Source organism: Belonocnema kinseyi, chromosome 3 (assembly GCF_010883055.1).
Source record: "Belonocnema kinseyi isolate 2016_QV_RU_SX_M_011 chromosome 3, B_treatae_v1, whole genome shotgun sequence".
Classification (NCBI taxonomy): domain Eukaryota; kingdom Metazoa; phylum Arthropoda; class Insecta; order Hymenoptera; family Cynipidae; genus Belonocnema; species Belonocnema kinseyi.
Window position 1 is genome coordinate 70567201 of NC_046659.1, and position 26201 is coordinate 70593401.

Genomic DNA, 26201 nt, shown 5'->3' on the forward strand with positions numbered 1-26201 from the left:
ATCTAGTCGGGAGTGGTGCTGACTGAAAACAGATGATTTGGAGCGATTCGCGCGCCATCTGTTGGTCATTCTAAGGACTTATTGAACTACCCTCGTAACTCGTTACTTTTTCAGTAAGGTTTCTAAATATTTCTTATAGATTATTCCATAGAGAGTTATTAACATTTAGAGGTTGGGAGATGGTTTTTGCAACAAAGTAAAGATATGAAAGCTAATATCACGAAAATACCTGATAAAAATTAGCTGAATTTAGATCAAAATTTATGGTCCTTACGATTTTGATTTTTGTTTGGTCCTCATTTTTAATTTTAATTTTTTGTGCTGACGAATGAACTAAAATGGTATATTTTAAATTTTATAATAATTTGTATATTAGTTGAAATAGTTATGAAAGACTTAGAAAATAAAGTTTTTGAAAAAATATATCTAAAATCTTGATCTTAATGTAAAGTATGTTGATAATTGGGCCCTTTATGCACATAAAAATAATTTTAATGTTCTTTCATATTCATTTAATAGTATACACCCAAAATTATAATTTATGTTATTACAGATTATAACAGAAAACTGATATTTTCAGAGAACACTTTATTTTTCTCGCTAATCATTCTATTAAAAAAATAGGTGTTTCAGAAAATTTGATATTTATAGCTCTAAAATTGCCATATTCAGTTTTTCATGAAAAATATTGAATTATGCTAAAAAAAACTCATTTTCTTAACCACTATGTTTTATTTTATTAAAAAAAATGTGCATAATAGAATAATTCATATAAAAAATAATATCCAGAATAAAAGCAATAGGAAAGATTATATGTAATACATTTAAGACGATTGTTTTACTTCATTTTGGAAAAATTTCGAAGATTTTGAAATCAATATGGAAAAAATTAGGTTTACACACTAGTATATAGAGTCCCGTTTAAGAGTTAAATGATTGTGAAATTGTGACAAGATATGTGTCATTTACTAATTTAATTGAATGGACTGTGATGCAGTTTATATAGGACATTACGTAAGGCACTTAGACTTTGAAGAGATGAAAATAATTTTCACATAAGTCCTATAATGTCTCTCAGTCCTCTCAAAGCATAAAATTCCACATAGTTATTATTTCAATTGGGATGATTAATGTATAGAATTCCTTAAAATAAAACTAAGAATCCAATGATCAAATTTGGGCAACCACCATAAAATGTCTTTATAGTAATTTGAAAAAAGATCTTCTTTAAAAAAAATTTCCTAGTAGGAAGAATGTCTGGTGATGCGTGGTAGAATGATGAAATTCAGGCTGCCCAAAAAGCAAAGAGAGAAGCGTACAAGAGAACTATGAACATCATAGGTCTTAGCAATGAGGAAAGAAATAGACGTAGAAATGATTATAGACGCGAAAACAGGATACTCAAACGATTAGTTGAAGAAAGTAAAGATACAATTAGAGCAGAGGAAGAGATGAAAATACAAAACGACTTTGAAGGAAGCAGGAAACTACTTTGTAAAAAAATTAAAGGCAACAAAAGTACAGAATTTGCCAACATGAGAAATAGTAGGCGGGAAGTGGTATATGATGCAGACGGAATACTAGAGGCTTTCAGAGACTATTTTAGAAGACAATTCGGAGATGAAGCTATAGGAAACCATAACTTCGATGTTGAACACGATGCGATGAAAAACTCAATTGAAAAAGTTTGTATCACTGAGGTTAGGGATATAATTAAGAACTTGAAAAACGGTAAGGCTGTCGGGGTAGACGGTATTAACGCTGAAATGTTTAAACGCGGTGGCGCGTGCATACCACATAGACTGTGCGAATTGATAAATTTATGTTTCGAGATGGGAGACGTCCCAGACGATTAGAAAAAAGCGATTATCGTACCAATATACAAGAGAAAGGGAGATAAAAGCGAGTGCAATAATTACAGAGGGATTAGCTTATTAAGCACCGTAAGAAAAATATATTCAAAAATACTTATTCGTAGGGTAATGAAAATAACAGAAGCAAAGATTTTGGAAGTCCTGAAAGAGTATGGAGTAAATGAATGGATCCTATAAGCTATAAAAACAATATATACAGGTAGCAAAGCGAGTGTAAGAATGTATGGGAAACTGAGTGACTGTTTCGATATTATTCAAGGAGTTAGACAAGGATGCGTTATGTCTTCATGGTTATTTATATTATTCATGGACAATTGTTTAAGAATGGCTCTCTTCGACGAAGAGGGTGTGGATCTCTAAACAGTAAGGGTATGTGGGTTAGCGTTCGCAGATGATAAGGTTGTTATGGCAGAGTCTATCGAAGACTTACAAAAATGTTGAATAAAATAGATGCAAGCATGAAGAGCATGGGCCTCAAAATTAACGGAAATAAAACAAAAATTATGATGTTCGAAGGAAAGAGTTAGAAAACACTATGCAATATTTTATTCAATGATGAGAGAATTGAACAAGTTGATACGCTCGTATACCTTGGTAGCTTATTTACTAGGGACGGGAAGATAGATGAGGAATTAGATAGACGCATAAACGAAGGTAAGAAGGTTATTGGTAGAGCAGGTCCCCTTATCTGAAGTAAAAATATATCAAATAAAGCTAAAATGGCAATACATAATTCTATATTTGTACCGACTGTACTATACGGTAGCGAGGCATGGACTTATCAAAAAAAGATAAGAGTAAAATTAACGCAATTGACATGAGATTCATGCGCATAATATGCGGGAAAACCCTGATGGACAAAGTAAATAACGGGATAATTCTAAAAAAATGTGGTGCAGAAGAGATGCTAGTAGACACATGGGAAAGAAATCGGTTAAGATGGTTCGGACATGTTGAAAGAATGCCAAATGAACGACTAACGAAACTATTGTATCCAGGTAAAGTAAATGGTAGCGTGTCCAGAGGTAGACCGCGGAAAGAATGGTTAGAATGTGTGAATGAGACCCTAGTTAGAAGAGACATAAGAAGTCACAGAAACACGAGAGCCTGCATGAAAAAATGCATGGACATCAAAGAAGCTAGAGAAGTATGTCAGGACAGGAAAGTATATCGGCAAATAGTTAATAAAAAGAGTGTCAGTAGAGTGAATGACGCCTGAAACAAAAGACCTTGGCCACTAAAGGACCCAAGTAGGGAACCTTACATAACGACTTCGTGAGGTTCTTCGCTTGGGGTGATTGCTAGAGAGATTGATCAGCACCCTGGGTCGGAGCAGTGTTGCGGAACGAATGTGTTATTTACTTAAATAGCACGAGAATTCTGGATCAATCTGAAAAATCTCTATCCCTTCCACACACTACTCCTTTCCCCTACCGAGTGAGTCACGCCTACCCCGAAAGGGAAATGGCTTAATGGTGTAATAATATAAAAATTGTTCAAAAATAAAAAAGAGGAAAAAATGAGCATGGCAATCATCCAAATTTTCTGCCTTCTCTTTTTTTTATTTCTTTCGCCTTTTTCATTTTTATTATTATAAAATAACATTTAAAAACATTTGTAAATAATATTCGCAAACGTTTCGGTAATCATACAGAAACTTTATCAAGGTGAGAAAAAATTGAGCAGGTGGGAACAACAACGAAACAACAACGCTCTCCCTTTTCTAAAGGAACAAGGAGAGCATTGTTGTTTCTTTGCTGTGCCTACGTTTTAAAAATGGAGAGCATCATTGTCTTGTTGCTATTCCTACTTGCTCAAATTTTTCTTACCTTAATGAGGGTACTGTATGAGTACCGAAACTTACTTTTTTTTTTAGTTTTGTTAATTTTTGTTTAAGGATCTATTTTAAAATTACAATAGAGGCATTTTATGGTGGTTGTTCAAATTTGATCGTTGGATTTTTGTTTTTATTTTCGGGAATTCTATACATTAATTTTATTATTGAATGTTAAACAGGATTTGAAATTTGATTTTAATCTCATTTAAGTTTCTTAAATCTTAATTGGGATGATCTTAAAATCCTTTATCATGAGAGAAAATAAAGAAAGAGAGGATTCATGGAGATGTTATTTACAAATAGAGAGAAGAAAAAAGCTATTAAGTTTTTTAAAAATCTCTGAAGATACTGCAGAGTGTGGGACAGGATTATTAATTGGATGAATGAATTTCTGTTTTTTACTAATAAAAAGAATTTTTGAAAGAAGAATCATTTTCTCATCAATGAAATTGACAATTACAATAGACAGAATTAACTTTTTGATAAATATCTATAGATTTTCATTTTCAGGTATTTTTAAAATTTCAATTAGCATAATTTTTAATTATTTATACAAGCAGTTTTCCTATAAATAATTGCTGATGACATCTAAAAATTTTTTGATACATGCTAGTTCCTAGTAGCATAAAAAATACAGAAACATAATTTTTTCGTTATGTAATTGTCTCTAATGAGCTGGAAAGAAACTAGTTTGGAAGTCTTATTTTTAATTTTTAACCGAATTTTTTTGAAATTAAAGTATTTATAATGTTTAATACTTCTTTATTTTTGGTCATCAAATCTGATAATATTTCAATACTCGCTACTCTCGAGTTTCATGAAAGCGGAATACTTTATTTACTTCATATGTTTGTATGGTTATACTAAACTATTTATTCTCTATATCGTGCAAATGATGAAATTGCATTACGTTTCGTTAAACTGTTGCAGACTCATATATTCTTATGTGTAACTAAGTAGGTGCTCAGTAAGTGCATTTCCAGTTTACTTGCGGATTTGATACACTTGATGAAGATCCAGATTCGGAGATAGAAATAGAGCATTATTGTGTGTATGTGTGACCAAGTAAATAAATGAGAATATGTGAGCGAACAATTGTTTGAATGTGTGAGCGAAAGAGAAAATAAAAAGACTATTTGTGTGGGAGTTCACTCTCGTGCATGAAAAGACCACGCAGAAGATACATTCTGCATTGTCACTTATATTATTCTCCACACATATCTACCTGCAATTATTTCATCATTCGCTTGCTTCCAAAGGGGTGATTTAATCATGAAATAACTCCTATTTCAGTCCCTCCATTAAAATTTTGAAATATTCAAACGAGACGTTCCAAGAATCTTATTTAAAAGGAAAATATCATGCATTTTTAAATTACTTCACTCTAATTAAAGATCTCGTGGATTTGACACACAGTTTATGAAACAGTACCATTAGATTGCAGTTTTTAACTTGCATTTGTTGTCCTGGTTGTTATAGGTCACGGAATTTGTTAAAAAAATTTCGTTAAAAATTTATTTTTTGCTGTGTGGAAAACTCTACTGTTTTGTGTAAAGATCGCTTTTTGTTGTGCAAATTCAACATATTGGATTAAATTTGTTTTCATTATTGACAAAAAATTTTCTCTTGGTGGAAAATTAAACTGTCTTGTTGAAATTTTATCGTTTTGGCCGAAAATAATCCAATGAGGTTGAGGGTTCTACCATGTTGTAGAAAATTCGTCTTTTGAATTGAATTGAATTGTATTTGGTTCAAAATTGAAATTCCTTTGTTAACAAATTGTTTTTTATGGTGATTCATTACAATAGTTGAACAACACTTTTTAGTAAAAAATTTAACTATTTTGTTATTAAAAATTAAATTTTTAACACTCTTTTACACACGCCCCCTGGTGGAACACCGGTACACGCGTCGTATCTGTGAGATACACAATCGTTTCATTTACAAAATAAATAATAAAACTGAATTTTTCGCATATTCCAGGTGATAAAGTCAACAGCCAAATAAAGAAGGACATAAATATAAAAACCAATATAAGTTTACTCGCCAATCGAAGTGAATAAATCTATACAACTTTCGCAAAATATTGAATTCTTGTAACACAGACACAAGTTTCAGTTCTTCGTGCTTGTAATGGCACTGGTGTCTCAGTCAAAATCTATACTAAAAATAGTAAAACTAAGTATACTAATTACAACTATGACTAGTAAAAATAAGTGCATCGTCAATCAGTCCTGTAAAATAGGAACCTCAAAGAACATGAATGTATGAACGCACAAAAAAAACTCAGGGCTCAATATTAGATCTTGGTACCTATGAGGAATAAGAGAGAGGGAGGCGATATCCCGCTCCACAAGCCTAACTAGTGATGAAGAACGCTCAACTATGTATCTGTCAGGTACAGTGCGTGTAACGGAGTGTTAAACTTAATATTCAACTATTTCATGTTTAGTTCAAAATCAATGTATTTTATTGAAAGTTCGTCTTTTGAAATACATCAAACTCTCGCTTTTAGTCACCCCATTCTCAGCTTTCCTAGAACTGCCAGCTCCCTCAGTTTCTCAGGTGAGCAGGGCGAGAGCAGTTGCGACATTATATATATATAGATATACATTCCAATTGGAAGCGAGTCAGGCGGCCCTCACTGTTTGCGTTTCGATCCCCCCGAAATCAGTCCAAGGGTTTGAAGGCAATCCCCGAAACTGGACTGAAAGCGAGAGTTTGGTGTATATTTAATAATGACTTATTAATATTTTTGATTGAAAATTAAAATATATTGTTGAATAACCAATTTTTTTGTCACAAATTAATGTTTTCAACTTAAAAATATATTAACGTCTTTTTTCTTTGTGAATTTATCTTTTTTAGTTGAAGATTCATGTATTTTGTTGAAAATTTGACTTTTTCGTAGGATAATAGTATTTTTGGTTTAAATTACATTTATTTGGTTGAAAATTAAATTTTTGTGTTGAAGAAGTTAAAAATTTGACTTCTTATAGAAAAATAATCATTTTGTTCAAAGCTACTTTTCTTTTTGAGTTTTTTGTTACAAATTCTTTTTTAACTGACGAATATGCTTATTAACAAAGTGTCTCGTTGTCCTGAAATTCTGGATGAGTTGATAAATATTTTCCATAATCTGGGCTAGTCGCCCCGAATTTTTGGTACTAGTCCATCCACTTTTCTAACTCCTATAATTTTTCGAACCGTTTAAACACCATAATTTATTTAATTTTTGTTTAAAATATTTTTATTTTTTTTTTATTTGAAGATTCATGTATTTTGTTGAAAATTTAAAATTAGTCCTCTGTTGAAAATTCATCCTTTTGTGAAGCATTTACATTTTTTGTTTAAAGTTAATTCTTTTGGTCAAAGATCCATAATTTTATTTAAAAATTCGTTTCTTTGCTTGATAATTTAACTATTTTATGAAAAATTCTTTTTTTTCTGTTGAAAGTTTATTTTTTATATGAAAATTTAGCTATTCTATTTTTGGCTAAAAACTAATTTTTGGTTTGACATTCATAATTTTAGTTATAAATTTATTTAATTGGTGGAAACTTAAAAGATTTTTTTAAACGTTCATTTTTCCAAATTAAATTATTTTTAAACAACTCGTCCTTTTTGGGTTGAAAATTTAATTTTTTTGTTAAGGATTCATCTTTTCAGGTTGAAAACATAACAGATCCATAGAACATTCGTATCTTTGTCTTGAAAATTCAAAATTTTGGGTGAATTTTTTCTGTCTGTACAGATAAGTCCTTCTCGGTTGAAAATTCCTTCATTTGGTTTAAAAAATAATCGGGTTTGATCAAGGATTCAACTAGTTTGTTGAAAATTCATATTATTGAGTTTAGTTCAACTGCTCTTGATTAAAAATTAGAATGTTTTTTGATGAAAGTAACAAATGAGATACTTTTGTTTGATAATTCCTTTTTTATGAGTCACCTTTTAGTTAGAAATTCAACTATTTTTGTGAGATTTTCTTTGTGTGGATAATTAATTTTTTCAACTCAAATTGGAATTTTTGGTTCAGAATTTATTTTTCTGAGTTGAAAACTCATGTATTTTGTTATAACAATCAGTCTTTTTGGGGGAAAATTAATATTCTTGGTTGGAAATTCATTTCTTTATAGATGACCCCTTATAAAATTCCGGTTGACTGTTGTCACTAAAAGTCTCAAGATAAATTTTGAAATACACATTTTTTTGCATTAAAATTATTTATCTCCTGGGTGTAAGTTGTTTTCATTTCTGAAAGAATAATTTATAATGGTTTAAATGATGAACAACGGAATCATTCTTCAATATAATTAAACAAATGCTGTATTTCAAAAACACCACATACAGAAGTAAATGTCAATGTAATGTCAATGGGGTTATTTTTTTGTGAACTAATGGTCAATATTCATATTCCTCGAGTTCTGAAAATTCTAAAACCATGCATAACTAATTTTTCTCGAAAAATGACTTATGCATGATTGTTCGTTTACTCGATAAATCTAAAGGCATCAAAATTTGATATGAAAGATAATTATCTAAATATGTAACTCTGTTTTGTTTCTTTATGTTGATACCAATTTTCGTATCAACTAAATTGATCTGAAGATCTTTTTTTTTTAATGACTGAGTATGAATGAATATGGTTTTAAATGATGGGGTGGTGTGGGTTTATGAAATCTTTTAAGGAAACGCACATTATAGATAGATGATACTAATACGATAGTAGATGAAAGTGGGTTTTTGCATAGATGTGTAGTTACAAGTCTAACATCAGTTTCATGCACACGTCCTCATATATGATCAAGTTTTACGATGCGAGCTGCAGTCTCATGATTCTTGTGCGGTTTATAGTCAGTTTAAACCCGTGACTGTTGCCTCACTTCTAACTTCAATAAATTTATACGGCGTGTTGGTGCAACCTGGCCAGTATCGCGTGCACAGTATACACACAACCTTTCGAGTTTAGTTCAGAACATCCAATTCGATCCAGACATTTGATCCTATTTTCCCCTCAGGAGTCCACTACCCGCTCGTGTATTATGCACGCATGTGCTATTCATTTTCATTATCCCCAAGAGCTCAAACTAATCAGAGCTTTCTTAGTTTCTCTATTTTTGAGGTAAACCACATTTTATACCATGTTTGCCAACTGACCGGGAAAATCAGGAATTAGCCTGGAATTTTGAACAATTTTTCAAAATAAAAAAAAGCAATTTTCAAAAATATCGGGACACTAAGTAGAAATGAAACGTTTATGTATGATTCAATGCTAATCTAGACATTATTTTAGACGACCTATTTTAGAAGACGAGACAAGACTAGAATACTCTAGAAGAAGTCGATCAAATAAGGTTTTTCCTTACCAATACTTATTTGTTTTTAATGTCAATTTTTCATTTTTTATATGTAAAGAACTTCGGGACGTAAAACTTCTTAATTTAACATCTGGGAAACAACAAAATAAGGTTATTCCTTACCAATATTCAATTTTTATAATTTTAAGCACCTTGTATATTTTTGGAAACACGCTAGAAAATATTTGGGTTCAACACTAAGAATAATGTTTTATCCTGAAGGGCTAGCAAGATGTCCAAGAAGTTGGCAACGCCATTTTGTTAAAAAAAAAACAACAAAAGTTGTGCTGAATTGTGCTAGGTTCGTGCCCAATTGTGCCGCAATCTTTTTTTTTAAGTCAAAATTTTAATCAGAATTAAAAAAAAACTTTTTCTGGGCCAGAAGCGTCATTTTATTTTTTCGAAAAAATAAGAACTGTGCTGAATTGTGCTAGGCTTTTGGTCCATCGTGCTGCACATTTAAAAAAAAAAATGAAAATTGGAGCTAAAATTCAAAAAAAAAATTTCCGGGCCAGCAACGCCATTTTGTTTTTTCGGAAAAAAATAATATTGTGAATTGTGCTAGGTTTGTGCTCAATTGTGCCGTAACACTTTTTTCTAAAGTGAAAATTGGAACCGAAATAAACAAAAAACCATTTTTTGGGACATTACAAAGAAGAATTTTTAGAATTCAAATTTCAAAGATCTGACAAGTGTGTTAGGCTTGTGGTCCACCATGTCGCAAATTTAAAAAAAAAATGAAAATTGCAGCTAAAATTCCAAGACAAATTTCCGGGCCAGCAACGCCATTTTGTTTTTTCAGAAAAAAAATATTTTGAATTGTGGTAGATTTGTGCTCAATTGTGCCGTAAAATTTTTTCTAAATTAAAAATTGGAACTGAAATGAACAAAAAACCATTTTTTGGGACATTACAAAGAAGAATTTTTAAAATGAAAATTTTAAAGATCTGACAATTTTGTTGGATTGTGCTCCGCGTGCAAAACAGTTATAGCCCTACATATTTTTTACTCAGGTCTATATATTTTAAATAAAATACTTGTTTCGTTTTCATCGGAATAATTTTTGAAATCCAAAAATTTTAAAAATGCAAATTTAAAAAATCCGAAAGTTGTGCTGAGTTATGCTAGGCGTGCAAAAAAATTATTGTCTTACACACGTTTTACTTAGGTATATAATTTTTAATGAAATACTAGTTTCTTTTTCATCAGAATAATTTTTGAAATTCAAAAATTTTTAAAATGCAAATTTAAAATTTCTGAAAGTTGTGCTGGGTTGTTCTAGGCGTGCAAAACAATTGTTGTCCAACCCACTTTTTACTCAGGTCAATACTTTTTAATGAAATACTAGTTTTTTTTTCATGAAAATAATCTTTAAAATCAAAAAATTTTCAACATGTGAATTTCAAACATCCAAAAGTTGTGCTGGCTTATGCTAAGCATGCCAAGCAATTATTCTCTTACCCCCTTTTAGTTCAATTATTTGGTTTTAAAACTCATCTTTCTCGTTAAAAAGTTAACGTCTTTGTTGAAAATTCATCTTTTCAAGTTTGAAAGGCAATATATTTCCACTTAAAATCTTAGAGATATGTTATCTACATAAATGTTATTCAAAATAATTTATTCTCATTTTATTCCACTATTTTTACAAAAAAATCAACTCATTTCTCCTGCTTTTTTAGGGCATTTTGGGATGTGAAGTCTAAAATCACCTTTACAATCATTTTTATGATGTATTTTACCTTAAGTTCTCAAATGTTTAATCATTTCTAAATTTCATATAATAAAATAAATAGTATTAAATAACTGTGATTACAAACGCTTAAAAGTTAGCCGCAATATCACGAAATAACGTGGCTTTTTTTTAAAGATATGGATAGCTACCCTGTTATAGTAATTATTCGTTTGGAAATGAAATGCATGAATTATTGTGAAAAATAATTCAATTAAAATCATCGGTTATTATTTTGCAGGGTGATATTTTTTACGTTCAATCATATTTTGCCTAATTTTAATTTTTTATTTCGTGGTATTTTGCTAAAGATGAATTTTTAAGTTTGTCGGAATAACCCATAATTTTTTGGAATTCACTATGCATTCTTTGAAATTTATTAAAATTCCGCCGACATAGAAATGATGTTGGCGAACAATTGCGCCAAAAGGTGTTTTTATTTTTTTTTATTGAAAGCGTTAACGATTGAATAATTTCAAATGATGCGTTTAGGTTTGTGAAATGCATGGGTTGAAGTTAGGGTTTTAAAGTAAATGTTTTAAAATTTGATTTTTATAAGTTGTACGAGTACAAATTACTTTCAAAATTGATTGTTCCCCATGCCTTTTATAATTCAAACATTTCAAGTAATACATATTTAAGAAATTATACCATTTGACAATTCAAAATTTTAAAAAAGTCCAATTAACAATTGGAAACGTTTAAATTAATATTGTTTGTTATTGAACCACCTTTAAAGTAGCATTAATTCCATTTGTGAATTTGGACAAAATTATATTTCAACCTTTGCATCAATAAGATTTTAATCTGCAAAATAACTAAATTTTGATTTATAATTTTAAATATTTAAACATCTTAAGTAAGACAATTTTTAAATTATAGTGTTTGAAAACAGATCGCGTAAAATATTAAATAATCAGATTTATGTATCCAAAATAAAAAAAATAATTTTAACTTTTTTAATGCTAGTGTAGTTTCTAAGTTGAAAAGTCAAAATAAAACAATTTCAGTTTAAAAGATGTGAAAATGCCTAAATTTGTACCATTTATAACTTAAGCTTAGAAAAAGTAGAATTACAAATTTTATTAGGTTAAAAGTGTGTTTGAATTAAAAGATTGCCATAAGTTAAATTTTCGAATTTTACTTTGATAATTTTATTAACGAATTGCAATTTTAAAATTGTAAGCTTAAACGTAAAATATGTTTAAATAGCGCCCTGAAGATGTCAAAGAATCAATATTTAAAACATTCAATATTAGGAATTATACAACTAAATACCTAAAAATGCACAAATTTAAAATAGGTTGTGAAGAGCTACAATTTTTCAATTTTGAATCTTTACATGCGTTTTCCTTGAAAAATGTAAACTGCGAAGCATTCCGAAATGAAAAATTAAGAATCTTAAAGGTTTAATATTAACCAATTTTTTAATTAAGAAAAGTGATAATGTGAACAATTTGACATTGAAACTGTAAAAATGTATAATAGTTCGAAATTAATAAAAGTATAAAATTTAAAACTGAGCTTTTCTCTAGAAAATCGGGATTCAGTAAAAAGTCGATACAATTTCAATTTGAAAAATTAGTGCCGTTTAAGTAAAATGAGTCTAAGTAGTACTTTGGTCAAAATGAAACTTAATAGGCAAAAAGTACCTATTACAAGTTCTCTACTGAATTTTACAATAAAGAAATATGTTACTAATCTCTAATTAATCTTAAAATTGATTAAAAAGTATCCTAATTGTCAAAAAGGAATCTAAATAATTTTTTTAACGGCCGCTCACATTAGAGGTTAAAATATAACTTACAATAAAATTGAAAAAAAATTAAAAATAGAATGAATCAAAGCACCCTTCAGCAAATAAAACATCAGTTAAATCATGGCCTGTATCTCATGTCGAAAATGGCTTAAAGTATAGTGTTCATATCATAAAAACAAACAGAAATTTTTCTATAAACGTCTCATAATCTTTGGATATTATATTAATTTTGGTCTAATAGTTTGCAAATCGTGAGCCTTAAATAAACAAAAAATTAGAGGCATATAGAATATCCATTGTGGAAAAGGGATCTCAGCAGAAAAATGAGATGAAATTAGTCAGATCACTTTTCCTCTGTAAGAAATATTTTCTCAATTTCATTGTAAGTCAAGACAAAATTACAGTGAATGCGATACATAAGAGTTTATTGTTCGCAATTGAAAATTGCTTGGATGGTAAATTTCAAATTCAGTTTGTGAAGTACCAAAAGATTACAAAAAATTGAAAATAGTACCATGCAAATTTACATTATGGAAAATATTTATTTATTGCTGATTGCAAAGAGATTGCGCTATAATCTGTACGTAAAAAACAATGTGTAATCAATATTATAATAATCTCGATACGCCTCACTGATCAGGAAAATCGATTTCTCATAATCTTAGAAATCATTAATAATTTCAAAATCTCGCATCAGCGAAAAGCTTATATTAAATTCATTCAGATGAATAGCAAACTAAATTATTTGATTATTTGATTACTTAATTTATCGAACTAGCAAGTTTCATCGCTTTTATGAATTTAATTAAGTTTTATACATAAGTATGAGAATTAATATTCTCGAAATCTCTTTAATTATAAAAATAATAAATTGTACAAAATCTTGATTTCAAATTAGGTTTCCTATTAGAATGCACTGGATAAATGTCGATGAAATGAAGCGATAATCACGTAACGTGTAAGCTTGCTGGGGTGAAAATTATTCGATGACACCAAGAGCGTGTCATTTCAATAAATAGAACTCGTGACCGTGCAAGTTATTTTCAGGGAATAATTCACGAACTCGATTGCATTCTCCTTCCAAATCTCTAACCTTCGCTGATGTCATCAGATTTCTCTACTAAAATCATGTTTTAATATCATTAAAAAAGAGACTCCGTGACTACCGGATCTTAATGGAGCGAGATACATTTTTGCGATAGAGTTTTGAGATTTTCGTCTCATGTATACATTCTATACATTGTACACCTTGACCCACATCTTTTATGTGTCCATACAATGTGTAATTGTTGGACCTTTCTAACTTTCGAAATATAAAAATGACTTCTTTTTTGTATGTTATATTTTATAAATTACAAGGTTCAGTAAATCAATCTCAAACTTTGTATAGATTTATCGTTTTTTCGATTTAATTGGATCTTGTCAACAAATTAATCGCTTGTAGGCATGCAAGAACTCATAAATTAGAGTGACTTTGCAAAATGTCTTTAAGCCTTTTGCAGATAGAAGCCTTAAAAGTAAATTATGATGCTATAAAATTGATTAATTGTTGTAATTCTGATGAAAATTTAGAGGCAGTACAGTGCTAAAAAAAATCAAATTTTCGATTTTTTGAAACACCTGAGTAAAATTTAACTCTTTTTTATGAAAAAATAATATTTTTTATAGATATTTAAAAACAGATTTGAAGGTCGCAACGAACTTTTTTGCCTAGAACTTTATGTAATTAACTGTTAGATTTTTTATTCATGATCATAATAAATATAATTTATTTCTTTCCTTGAAATTACTTTAGAACGAATCCATTTCAAATCAGGCATGACACTACAATTGAAATTACAGAATCTCTCAAGAGCGAAATAGGTTGTTTTTTTAGAGGAAATTAGGCCATACGTATTTTACCGATTTGCAATCAGAATTGTTTTTAAAAAGTTATTGTGATAATTTTCAAATTTCACGAAAAAAATTTAAAAAATACATTTTTATGGGGGAACGATTCTCCCGGCCTCAAGATTAGTTTAGCCCCCATGATGCTGCTAAGATGCCTTTCTTTTATCAGTAGAAACTTTTAAAAATATTAAGAAAAATAAAGGAGGTTTGTGTTTTTAAGAAAATCTTTAATATTATTTTCTTTAAATTTTGAAAACACAAAAAAAGTATAATTTTGGGAAAAAACCCACCTCCTTTAGTTTCCTGAATATTTTTTTAAAGTTTCTACTAATAAGAGAGAGGTATCTTGGGAGCATCATGCGGGCTAAATCTTTTTTGTGGCCGAGAGAATTTTGTTTACCTTGCAAATGTAGTTTTTGAATTTTTTTTTCGTAAACTATGAAAAATATCGGAAAAGGACAAACGACCGCAAAATTTATTTAGCAAGCATCAAACTCACAAGATATCTTCATTATAAAAGTACAAGTTAAAAAAAATACAGACTTAAAAGTTGGGTTTTTTTTTGTTAGAAAATCGATTAGAACCGCGGAAAATCACACCTATGGCCACGTGTTTAAAAAAATTAATTCAAATTATTTTTTATTCACGCTGAAGTCTGTGAAATTCCTTAAAATCTAATGAATTCAATGATTCTTTTTGATAACTTTAATTTTTTTAATTTGCCTAGAAGAATTTCAAATTAAGCTTGATCACTAATTAAATTCATTCAAATTTTTCTGAATTCAATGGAATTTTTTAGATTTAAAAACTTTTATTGTATTCACTTGAATTCTTTTTAATTGATCCTTATATAGTATCAGTTTCGCCGAATTAACTTAAATTCTTCTAAATTTATTCCTACGGAACTAAAATCAATAAAACATTTTCGATTTTCTTAAATTTATTTACAATAAATTGGAATTCTCTTGAATTTGTTTAAATCTACTTGAATTAATCTATATTTACTCACTGCTACTCAATTCATTCATTTTTCCTTACAATTCCTTACAATTTTTTTTAATTTACTCGAATTTTATTTTATTCTTTGTTTTCTGGTTAAATATTTTGTTTAATTCACTTAAATTTGGTGGAATTCGCCCTAAATTCTGCATACTCCTATTTTACTTAATTCGATGCACATTTTTTAAAAATTATGTTGAATTACATCCTTTCAATTTCTTATAAATTTCATCAAAATCTCTTAAATTCCCTTGAACTCGTTTAAGTCTATTTCAGTTTCACTGAAATCAGTTGAATATTTTGAATTCTTTTTAGCTAATTAGAGTTCTCTAGATTTTTTTTCGTTTAATTCTTTTGAATTTTTCTTAAATTCACTTAATTATATTTAACTAGATGGATTTACGTTTTTTTTTCTATGTTCACCTTGAAATTTTTTAAACTTACCTTGATTTCTTAGTAATGTTAATAAATTTAATTAAATTCCCTTGAAGTCTCCTGAATCCACTCTAATTTTGCTGAATTCAGAAGAATATTTTGAATTTTTGTTCAATTCACTTAAATTTGTATGAATTTGATCGAATTCTTCTCATTTCCCTTAAATTCCTCTAAATGCTCTCGAATTTCATTCAATTCACTTTTCTATTTATCCCACATTCGTCAAAATTAATCTACAATTCTTATAAATTTCGTCGAATTCTTTTGAATACTGTTGATTTTTAGATGATTAAAATAATAATTTTTATAATTCAATTCAATATATAGTTCAATATGATTCTTGTCGTACCAAAGAATCTTTCGAAACTAGGCGTGGCATTTTGGATAGTAAAAATAAAAAAATAAAGTTACAAAAACAATACATTTTATAAAATGACAAAAAAAGACTTGTGAACCATATTTAAAAATTATTTTAAAAAAGCAAGATTTTTGTATTTTTTGTTACTACTACAATTCGTACTTGTTGCAAAAAGAACTTTATATCTTTACCAAAAAAGGAACTGGTCGCAATAACTAGTTACTTTCCATCACTGTGTAGAGAATTCTTTTTTGGCAAAACATTCAACTCTACATTTTTCATAGAGAACAATGAAAGTAAATTTTAATTTTGAAGACATTTTTCTAGTTAGAAAATTATTATTCTGGTTTATTAAAAAATATTTGTTTCTCTCAGTTATGGGTGCTAGGAGTGCTTTTGTCAGTAGCAGCAATTGAAGCCGCCCCAATTGCCAGGGTTTATCTAAAGTTTATATCTGAACCTCACTCATATGAACATGGATATACAACAAGTGGTAATGTAACACAATTTTCTTTTTAAATTTAGATATTACCAGTGTGGTCGATGGACCGGGAAGCCAGAAAAAACGAGAAATACGGGGAAATTTATTAGACCGGGAAAATCCGTAAAATGGCAGTGAATTTATTTTTTGACCTGGAATTTTACAAATTTGTAGAAAAAACTGGCCAAGTCTAATGTTAACATTAAAAAAATAATAGTTGAATTTCTATCTTTTTCAATCATGATACCATGCAGTTTAGAATGTGTAATTCGAAAACCTTTCACTTAACGAATTTTCCATTTTAGATTTTAATTTTTGAGCGTAGATTTTTCCTTTAAAGAATTTTTAAATGCGGTTATAAAGACTTCAAAATTGAGAGTAAGGAGCATTTTTTGAATCGACAATTTTGGATAAAAACATTTTCAGTTTATCAACTGTGAATATAAATTAAAATAATTTTTTAAATTGAAGTGTATATTAAGGTTTAACAATTAAATAACACTAAATTTCACAAGAAGATTTGAAATCAGTTCAAAATTCAAGAATTTCCGGAATTTAACGTTAAAAATTAAAATTGTTCGATTATAAAGTTGTTTAAACACAATATCTTAATATTTAGAAATATCTGGCTGTTCATTTAAAATAATTGATAAATAATTATAAATCAAATCTTCAAAGATAAAAAAAGAACTTAACTTTAAACGTCACAATTTTAATTGCTTTATTTAAAAAATGTTAGATTGTGAGTAAAGTTGTCTAATTTTTATGAATAAATCAATATTGAACACTTATTATTCCTAGAAAAAATTCGAGTCGATTAAAGAGATATTTAGAAGTTTTAATAAAATCCGGCCATTGATACCGAAATTTCTATGAAAATAGCTCAAGGTAAGATTAAAAAAAAAAATTGTTGGAAAAATTCTAATGAAAAAATTTCAGAAATAAGTTAAAATTTGAAAGAAATGTGAAACAACATCTAAGTTTTTCGAAATTTTAAAATGAAACTTTGAAGCTTTTTAAGGATTTTTAAACCAGTTAAAATAAAAATAATTTAACTTTTAATGTATGAAGTGTTCAGTTTATAATAAAATTTAATTTTTCAATTTTTTATGTTCCAAACTTAAAATTTCTTAAAATAATTTACAGCTCAGTTTTAATTAGCTCAAATGATAAAGTTTTAGCTTTAAAGTTCGAAAGATTTAATTTCATTGATCGTGAAAAATGGTTGCGATCTGGGAAAAAATCGGTAAATGACCGGGACTTTTTGTATTGAAACGGCATTCCTGTTTTGATCAAATTAGTTAATTATTATGTTTACTGTAGGACTATTTTTACTAGGTGAAACTTACAAATGAAAATTTTCTTTCAGGAGGAACCACAATAGCTCAAAAATCATACCTATCAATAGGAATAAGACGACCGAGAAATTTCGGTATGTGTTATTTTGATAAAATCTGCTTTTCATTATTGTAAAGAAATTAATAAAAACATACATTAATAATATTTTCATATTTTCAGGAGATAGAATTCAAATCAATGATGCCCGACAAAATTATTTGGACGTAGAAGAGCGTCCTCGAAACGTACGACCTGAAAATGCTGAATTTTTAATTCCACGAGGAGTTTTTGTTCCACCTATCAGTTTAAATGATCTTGGATACAGTTCCGAAGAATCTGGTCACAGGACTCCAGATTTTTCGGATGGAACTCGTAAGAATTATTGACATTTAAAAAAATTTCTGAAATTTATTTACAAAATTTTTTAACATAAACATTAGATAAAGAATATTAGATTTATATAATTTGTGATTTGAAATCTGTTTATGAATAATTTTATTTTAAGAATATGCTGATTCTTTTCTTCTTACTGGGGAAGAAGCAAAATATGCAGTGAGATATATTTATGGACGCGGTGAACTTTTTTTCACGGATTATCCACATGTACGATCTTTGCTCAGAAATCAAGATGAAAGAAGACAAAACGGTTTGCCTAGAAATATTCTCAGCAGTTTGAGGCCGGATTCTCCCTTTTATAGAAAGTTTATGAATTAAAAAGGATAAGGTTAATGAAAGAATAAACAAAAAATGAGAACTTTCATAATCTCCTGTAATGTGTGAATTTTCATCAGGTGAACCAGAAACAGAAAAATATTTTTTTAAGGCATGTGACACACTCAGGTCCATATATTACCGACCTAACTTTTTCAGTTCACTGCATTTTTTTGAACTTATGAACTATTTTTTGTAAATAAAATATTGGAATAAAATTTTGGAATAAAATTTTGGAAAATGTATCAGAAGACTATGAAGTACGTTTATGTACTTTATTTGAGTAGGAATTTCGATAAAAATTATTTTCAAAGAAATGAACTGGAACCGTTTTTTGACAGAAGCTTGAAATTTTTAAACCTAAGAACTATTTTTACATTTCAAATATCTGCGAGACGTAAAGAAAACGTACATAAACGTAATGTACTGTCGGCTCTTGCATTTCTCGAAGTGTACAGTCGAAAGTCTTAAGTTCAAAGAGAATTCAGCCCTTAAAACCGATTTCTATTCAAAAAGTTTAGAATTTTTATCTAACAAAAATTATTTTCTGACCTACTGTCGATGCTGCAGATATATTCTGGTAATAAGAATTCTGCTCATCGCCTTTGTAAGAGATACAGTCGATAATACAGATTTCTTGAAATACACATGGTAATATATAATTCTGTTCATAGACTTCACCGAGGTTGATGCAAAATCCACCAGGCTGTATATATCTGTTTTTTTTTTACTTTTTTCAAATTAAGTGAAATTTTGTTGTACAGAAAATTTGTACCATAGAAAATAATAAAGCAATTTATAAAAGTACACTGAATTTAATGATTTTTTTCTGATGTGATTTGACTTTTATTTGAAAAAGCCAGATAGGTTTTAATATTTTATACCAGTTTATACTGTATGTAGGTTCTAAAAGTTTGGAACAGTTGGAAGAATTTTCAAATTTTTCTTTAAATTTAAATGGATTTTTAGGATTTAAAGGGATTTCTAGGAATTTTAAGAGATTTCGAAATGTTTTAAGGTAATTGGATTTTTAGGGATTTGAAGAGATACCAAAGTATTTTTACGAATTTTGAAAGATGTCAGAGAATTTTGATCGGATTTTGAACAACTGAATTAATTTCATAAGATTTCAAAAGGATTTTGGGGAATTTTAATGGGTTTTAAGAGGGCCAAAAGATCCCGAGGGTTATGAGAGGTTTCACAGACTTTAAATGATTTACAAAAAATTCGAAAGTTTAAAAATTACCTATTTCAGTTTCAAAGAGAATCTACGTTTTTTTTAAAGGTAGTTCTCCAGATTTTAAGGAACTTCAAGGAGTTAAATAAAATTTCAAGAGAATTTACGGGATCTCGAGAGTTATTGAAGGATTTCGATCGATTTTAATGAATTTTAATGAACGAAGAACGATTTCCGGGGATTATGAAGAATTCCAATGGATTCAAAGAGATTTCTATGACTTTTAAGAGATGCCCAGGTATTTCAAAACATTGAGAAATATCTCAAAAGAAGTTATAGGATTTTACACGAGTCGAAGAGATACCGAAACATTTTCACGAATTTTAAAGGATCTTAGGGGATTTTAAAAGGATTTAAAATAATTTTTCAGAGATTTGAAAGATTCTAGAGAAGTACAAGAAATTTCAAATGATTTTTGAAAAATTCAAAAGTTTAACAATTACCCAGTCTAGTTTCAGAAAGAATATACATTTTTTTAAAGAGATTTCTCCAGATTTTAAGAAACATCAAGGACTTTAATCAAATTTTAAGAGATTTCACGGGATGTTGAGAGATATTGAATGATTTCGATCGATTTTCATGGATTTTAAGGGCTTTTAGGAGATTTCAAGGGATTTCAAAAACATTTCAAAAAATCTCAAAAGAAGTAATGGTATTTTACAAGATCCTAAGAGATAGCGAAACACTTTTACGAATTTTCAAAGATTTTACAGGATTTAAATAGGATTTCAAACAAATTTTAAGAGATACCGAAGGATTTTGACGGATTTTGTTGGATTTTAATGAAATTAAAGAGTTTTCAAAAGATTCTAGAGAATTACAAGAGGTTTCACAGATTTTAAATGATTTTTAAAGGAAAGAATTTTGATGGATCTTAAGGAACTACGAAAGATTCTGGTGGATTACCAAGGATTTTAAGGGATTTTACAATATTTTAAGAAACTCCAAGGAGATTAATCAAATTTTAAGAGGATGTTAGGGGATTTCAATGAGATTTCGAATATTTTAGTCATTTAAGTTTTTAGTGGTTTTTATACAGTTTCAAAAGATTTAGCGGAATTCCAAAGCATTTTTAAATATTATGCTGGATCTCGAGAAATTTTCATTTCTTTTAAAAGATCAAGAGATTTCAAGAGATTCGTAAATAGTCCTAAGGAATTTAAAGATTTAAACAATTTTTAACGAATTTCGAAGATTATAAGGGATTTTTATGGAATTTCAAAGATTTAAAAACGTTGTAGGGAATTTTAAAGAATTTTAAGGGATTTCCACAGGAGATTTCCCCAGCTGATTTCCTCAGCTTTAAGGAGATTTCAGAAGATTGTCTATGGTATCTATGTAATTTAAAGAATTTCAAAAAATGTTCACATGTTTAAGCTAATTTTAAGGGATTTACTAAACTTTTACCCTTTTTCAGTCCATTTTGAAAAATATTAAATATGGATAAAATATCAAGAGGCCGTGTTGGGAACTTTAATTTTAATTTAATTAATGATTTAAATAAGCTGAAATGGAAAGTTTAAATTTCCTAACCACTCAAATACCTACCTTGGAATTGTCATATTACACTTCACATTTTGTTAATGTTTAAATTTAAAGTTCTACGAACTTTTCGACTTGAACTATATCCGCTTGGACACTCGCTATTAGTTAGTGAAGCAGATTTCGGCGTAGTTGCACTCGGATGGACGCCGTCGCACTAGATGAGGTGTATTTAATAATATCAGCTTTGAACTTGCTGTCACCCTTCCACTAATATCAAAATTGAAATATTATTGTCACAGTTGGATATCTGAAGAGGTTAAAATAAAAAACAATTGCAAATTACATTTTTGATTAAATTTTTTACCACAAGTAAGGTTTTCATAAACGCGAGCTTGCCATCTTCGAAAAAATATGACAAAAAGAAAACCTTCTGCCATAGTTACTTAGTTTTTTTAACCTCGGTTACGCAGCTTTATTTTTTTTTCGAGATAAGCCACCGATACAATTTGGCTCATTTATCTTATTTTTTACATTTTCCAACCCCTGATATAAAAAAAGAGAATTTCTAGAAAATTTTTATTTTTTATCTCAAATCTACAAGCCCAGAGCTTCAATTTCAGCATAGGGGTCTGCTCATTCTTCGATTTCCTTATCTCTTGCCCCCCTCCACCCAAATAATTGTTTATTTGCAATTTAGAATTAATATAGGGAGCAGATTTTTCCCAAGGTTTCCATGAGTTTTCTACACTCCACATAGGTCTTTTTATGGGATGAATGCCAAAAATGTGCGTTATAGCTTCAATATTTTTTTAACGCTGAGATAAGATACGGAAAGACGCTAATGCGAGATTATAAGGGTTTCATATGAAACTCGAAAATGTAAAGGATTAAGGACAACAATCTATTAAATTTATTATTTGATGTTCTTAAGTGCATCATCAAAAAGTCACTCTTTTGGTTGATAACTAAAATGTTTTGATAGAAGATTCATCTGTTTGAATCGAAAATTCTTCTTTCATGGTTTAAAATTATCTTTTTTTTTGTTTTTGAAAATTTACTTTTTCAGGTTGCCAGTTTAACAGTCTTTTAACAAATTCATCAATATGGTTTAAGATCCATCTTTGTGGTTAAATTTTAAAGTTTTTGTTTACAAATTCGACCATTTTCTTGAATGTTCGTCTTTGTAAAATAAAATGGAAGTACTTGGTTAAAAATTCAATTATTTGGTTAGAAAATCATCTGTTTTGGTTGAAAATGTAACGCTTTTGGTAAACACTTCTCTTTTTGAATAGAAAATTCGTCCTTTTGGATTGGAAATTTATCTTTTTTTATTAAAAATTCAACTGTCCCCTAAATAAAATCGTGTTTCCGGCTTAGAATTTAAATTATTTGTTCGAAAATTTAATGATTTTTTCTTTTAAATTTGCTTCTTTTTATTATTAGTTAATCTAGTAAGTTGTAGAGGTAATTGCTCAATTAAATTTTCATTTTTTAACATTAAATATTATTTTGAAAATTATATTTTTCTGTTGAAAACTTAATTTTTCAGATTAACAATTCAACTATCTTCAAAAAAATTCGTAATTTTGTGCTAAGAATGGAACTATTTGGTTGAAAATGCCTTTGTTTTTGTTTGAAGTTAAATCTTTTTTGTTTAAAAATTCAACCATTCGTTCTAAAATTCAAATATTTAGTTGGCAATTTAATTTTTTATGAAATTGCCATCTATTTTATAAATAATTCTACTTTTAAAGTGAAAAACTCATTTTGAATGTGTTTTTTAATTTCACGCGTCATTTAAAATCTATATGTGATACACTAGGGTAATACAACCCATTTTTTAAAAAATTTCATGCATATCGCGCACAAATTGGTCTGAGTCCACAAAAATAATATTCGAAACTTTTTGTTCACGTTTTACTTAGTGAGATAATTATTCAAGTTGGAAAAATAATTATTTAAACAATTTATTATTGTTTATAACTATCTTCTCTTCGAGTATTGCTAGAAACTTGCAGATTTTTCTTAAATTTTTAGCTTTTATTTGAATTTATAGTTAGGAATAAATAATAAATATTAATAATAATACTAATGTAAACAAAAAGGTTGTCAGTAATTACATGAATGAAAATTAAAATTTAATATGATCCATATCGAAAATTTGAAGAATATTTCAAATATCTGTTTTATTTCAGAAAAAATATTTTCACAAAAGAAGGAGATAGCTTAAAAATTATTCTCTTTAATGTTTATTTATCAGATTTTCGTAACTGAAAAGTAAAAAAAACTCTTAAAAATTTCAGAAGAAACCGCAAATTTCTAGAAATTATCTAATAGAAGATAGTTATGAACAATAATACATTATTCAAACAATTATGTATGTTAACTTGCATTAATTAACCTTTCTAAGTAAAATATTAAAAAATGAAACATTTCAGAAAAAACAAAAATATCTAGCATTAATATAGTAAAAGGTAGTTATAAACAATAATAATTCGTTTAGAGAATAATTTTTGTTAATTTAAATTAATTATCACCTCACTCAAATTGAAAAGTGAACATAAATTGAAAAATCTCAAAAGAAGCTGCTTTAATTAAAAATTTAAAAATAAGTTTAAAAATTTAGAAAAAACTGCTACTTTCTAACTCTATTGTACGAGAAAATGGCTAAAAACAATAATAAGTTATTAAAAAACTTTACGTAAATATCTCATTATCAGCATTAGACAGTATTTTATGTATTAAGAACTATTTCTATTTTTAAAAACCGCCAAAAATTTAATTGTGAAGAGAAGTGTTGAGTTTAAACTCGATTCATCTAATATTGACGATTCTGAATAAAAACTACAAAACCTTCTTTTCTTATTGTAGTATACGGTTTTAAACTTCATGGGACTGGCAAAACCTCAAAATGCCATTTTTTTTAAATAGAAAATATTAATTTTTTTGTAAAAACAATACACGTGGAAATTCGAAAATAATCCAATACATTCTTGGACCGTCAGAATGGTGCACTATCTAATTTCCAGAGGCTTTCACTATCTTAATAGAACTTATAAAATTACTCTAAAGCTTTTTGTAAACACCTCGACTCTCAAGTCCCTCAAGTAAGCCCGATCCATGAAAAGGTATTTCAGAGGAGCAAACATTTCGTATGTGACCAGGCACTCTGTCCGAGACGAATCTTGTTCAATGCTTCAATATCATGAATTGTGAATACAATGATGAATGAACACTAGAATATATTAAGACCACACCTCACAGTTTTGACTCGGGAAATAGAGGTACTAAATCTTGCCGAGCATTGTAAACAACTGAACACAGTTCTCTAGATTAATTTCTCTGTCTTAATAAGACCTAACATCATGCTAGGAAAATTGAGTAGGTGGTCACTAGCATTCACTGCAATCTCAAGACTATTGTATAATTCTTCTGTGACATGTATGTTTGCTCATGACAAACGATTAGACGTAATCCAATTGTGCAATGAGTCATTGCCACTTTGAATAAATCGAGATATGTCATAGATTCAATTGCTGCCGATAACCTCGGTGCAAAGCATATGACCTTTCACACAAATATGTACCATGATATCTAATATGTACTCACCAATTCATGTTATGCTACAAACTTAGTAGCTAAAGAGGTTTCGCCTGGAGTTACGAGCGTGAAAGAAAGTTCTTCCAAGAGTGAATTAAAACTTTAAAAAAGTAAAGGGTTCTTGAAAATTTAAAGTATCTTATAGAGACCAACGTTTTTTATTTGATTGATGGTTTTATGGTTTTTTGAGGGGCTAGTCTAGAGTCAATATCATATCAATTTTGCTTCATATTTATTTGAGTCAAATGAAAGCTTGCAGAGAATATTTTCGCCGCGATATTTCATGCGTACGAACGAATGGAAGGGGAAATCGAAAAGATATCAATTTGAAAATTCTAGAATATTTTTGAATAACATAAGTATTATAATTTAACATGGTGCATCATATATTAGAATTTAAAATTGAAATGCTACAAACTTAAAGTTTGAAATTATTTTTTAGTTTGCAATTAAAATAATTGACTAATTTTACCTAGGCATAATAATTACAGAAAAGTTTAGTGAATTATGTAAAAAAAATGTCTTCAAATTTTTGCGAAAAATTAAAAAAACAAATATTTAAATTTAGGAACTGAAAATATTCCTGCGACTTTTTTGGAGAATTTTCTTATCATATATTTTTTTTAATCTTCTCGCTGACTGCGCACATTCTCATTTTTATTATTTATTTCTTGACATTTAAACAAATACTATGCGTCTTATTTAAAAAGTGTTTTTAAAACAATATTTCAATCGTTTTGAGATGAAAAATATTTAGCTTGACAAAATTATGGTTGTATTTTTCATAATTTGAGCGGAAAATGGAAGTTTTTATTTTTAATTATATGTGAACGCCTACCATTTTGAAAACGTTTTTCAGGGTTCATATACACGTGTAGATTAGGCCCTGGTGATGGTTCCTACTGCAAACCGAATCGCTAATTGATAATAGCTTTTGTTTAATAAATAATGCAAAATAGCATCATCTGTATATCTATATATACCAAATCAAGTGACCTAAAAGGGATGATGCTTATGCAAATCCTCAGTTTTTGACCAATCGTTACCGAATTTGGCACACATATTCTTTGGCCTCCCGGACAGGTTGTAAGAGAATTGAGAGGCAGATGGT

At 28.7% G+C, this 26201-nt stretch overlaps 1 protein-coding gene across 5 annotated transcripts in view; it reads left to right on the top strand.

Moving 5' to 3' along the window:
- Positions 1-19545, top strand: part of LOC117169167 — a 32169-nt gene extending 12624 nt beyond the window's left edge. For 2 of the 5 annotated variants that reach the window (XM_033355392.1, XM_033355391.1), the window contains exons 2-6: positions 5695-6109; positions 16614-16731; positions 18089-18151; positions 18238-18429; positions 18563-19545. In XM_033355392.1, coding sequence (XP_033211283.1) covers positions 6080-6109; positions 16614-16731; positions 18089-18151; positions 18238-18429; positions 18563-18771 — 612 coding nt within the window. In that variant the 5' untranslated portion in view covers positions 5695-6079 and the 3' untranslated portion in view covers positions 18772-19545. Of the gene's footprint in view, positions 1-5694; positions 6110-8574; positions 8834-16613; positions 16732-18088; positions 18152-18237; positions 18430-18562 lie in introns of those variants that run through there. The other 3 variants (XM_033355393.1, XM_033355390.1, XM_033355389.1) reach the window with 2 other exon arrangements.
- Positions 19546-26201: the final 6656 nt, after the last annotated feature.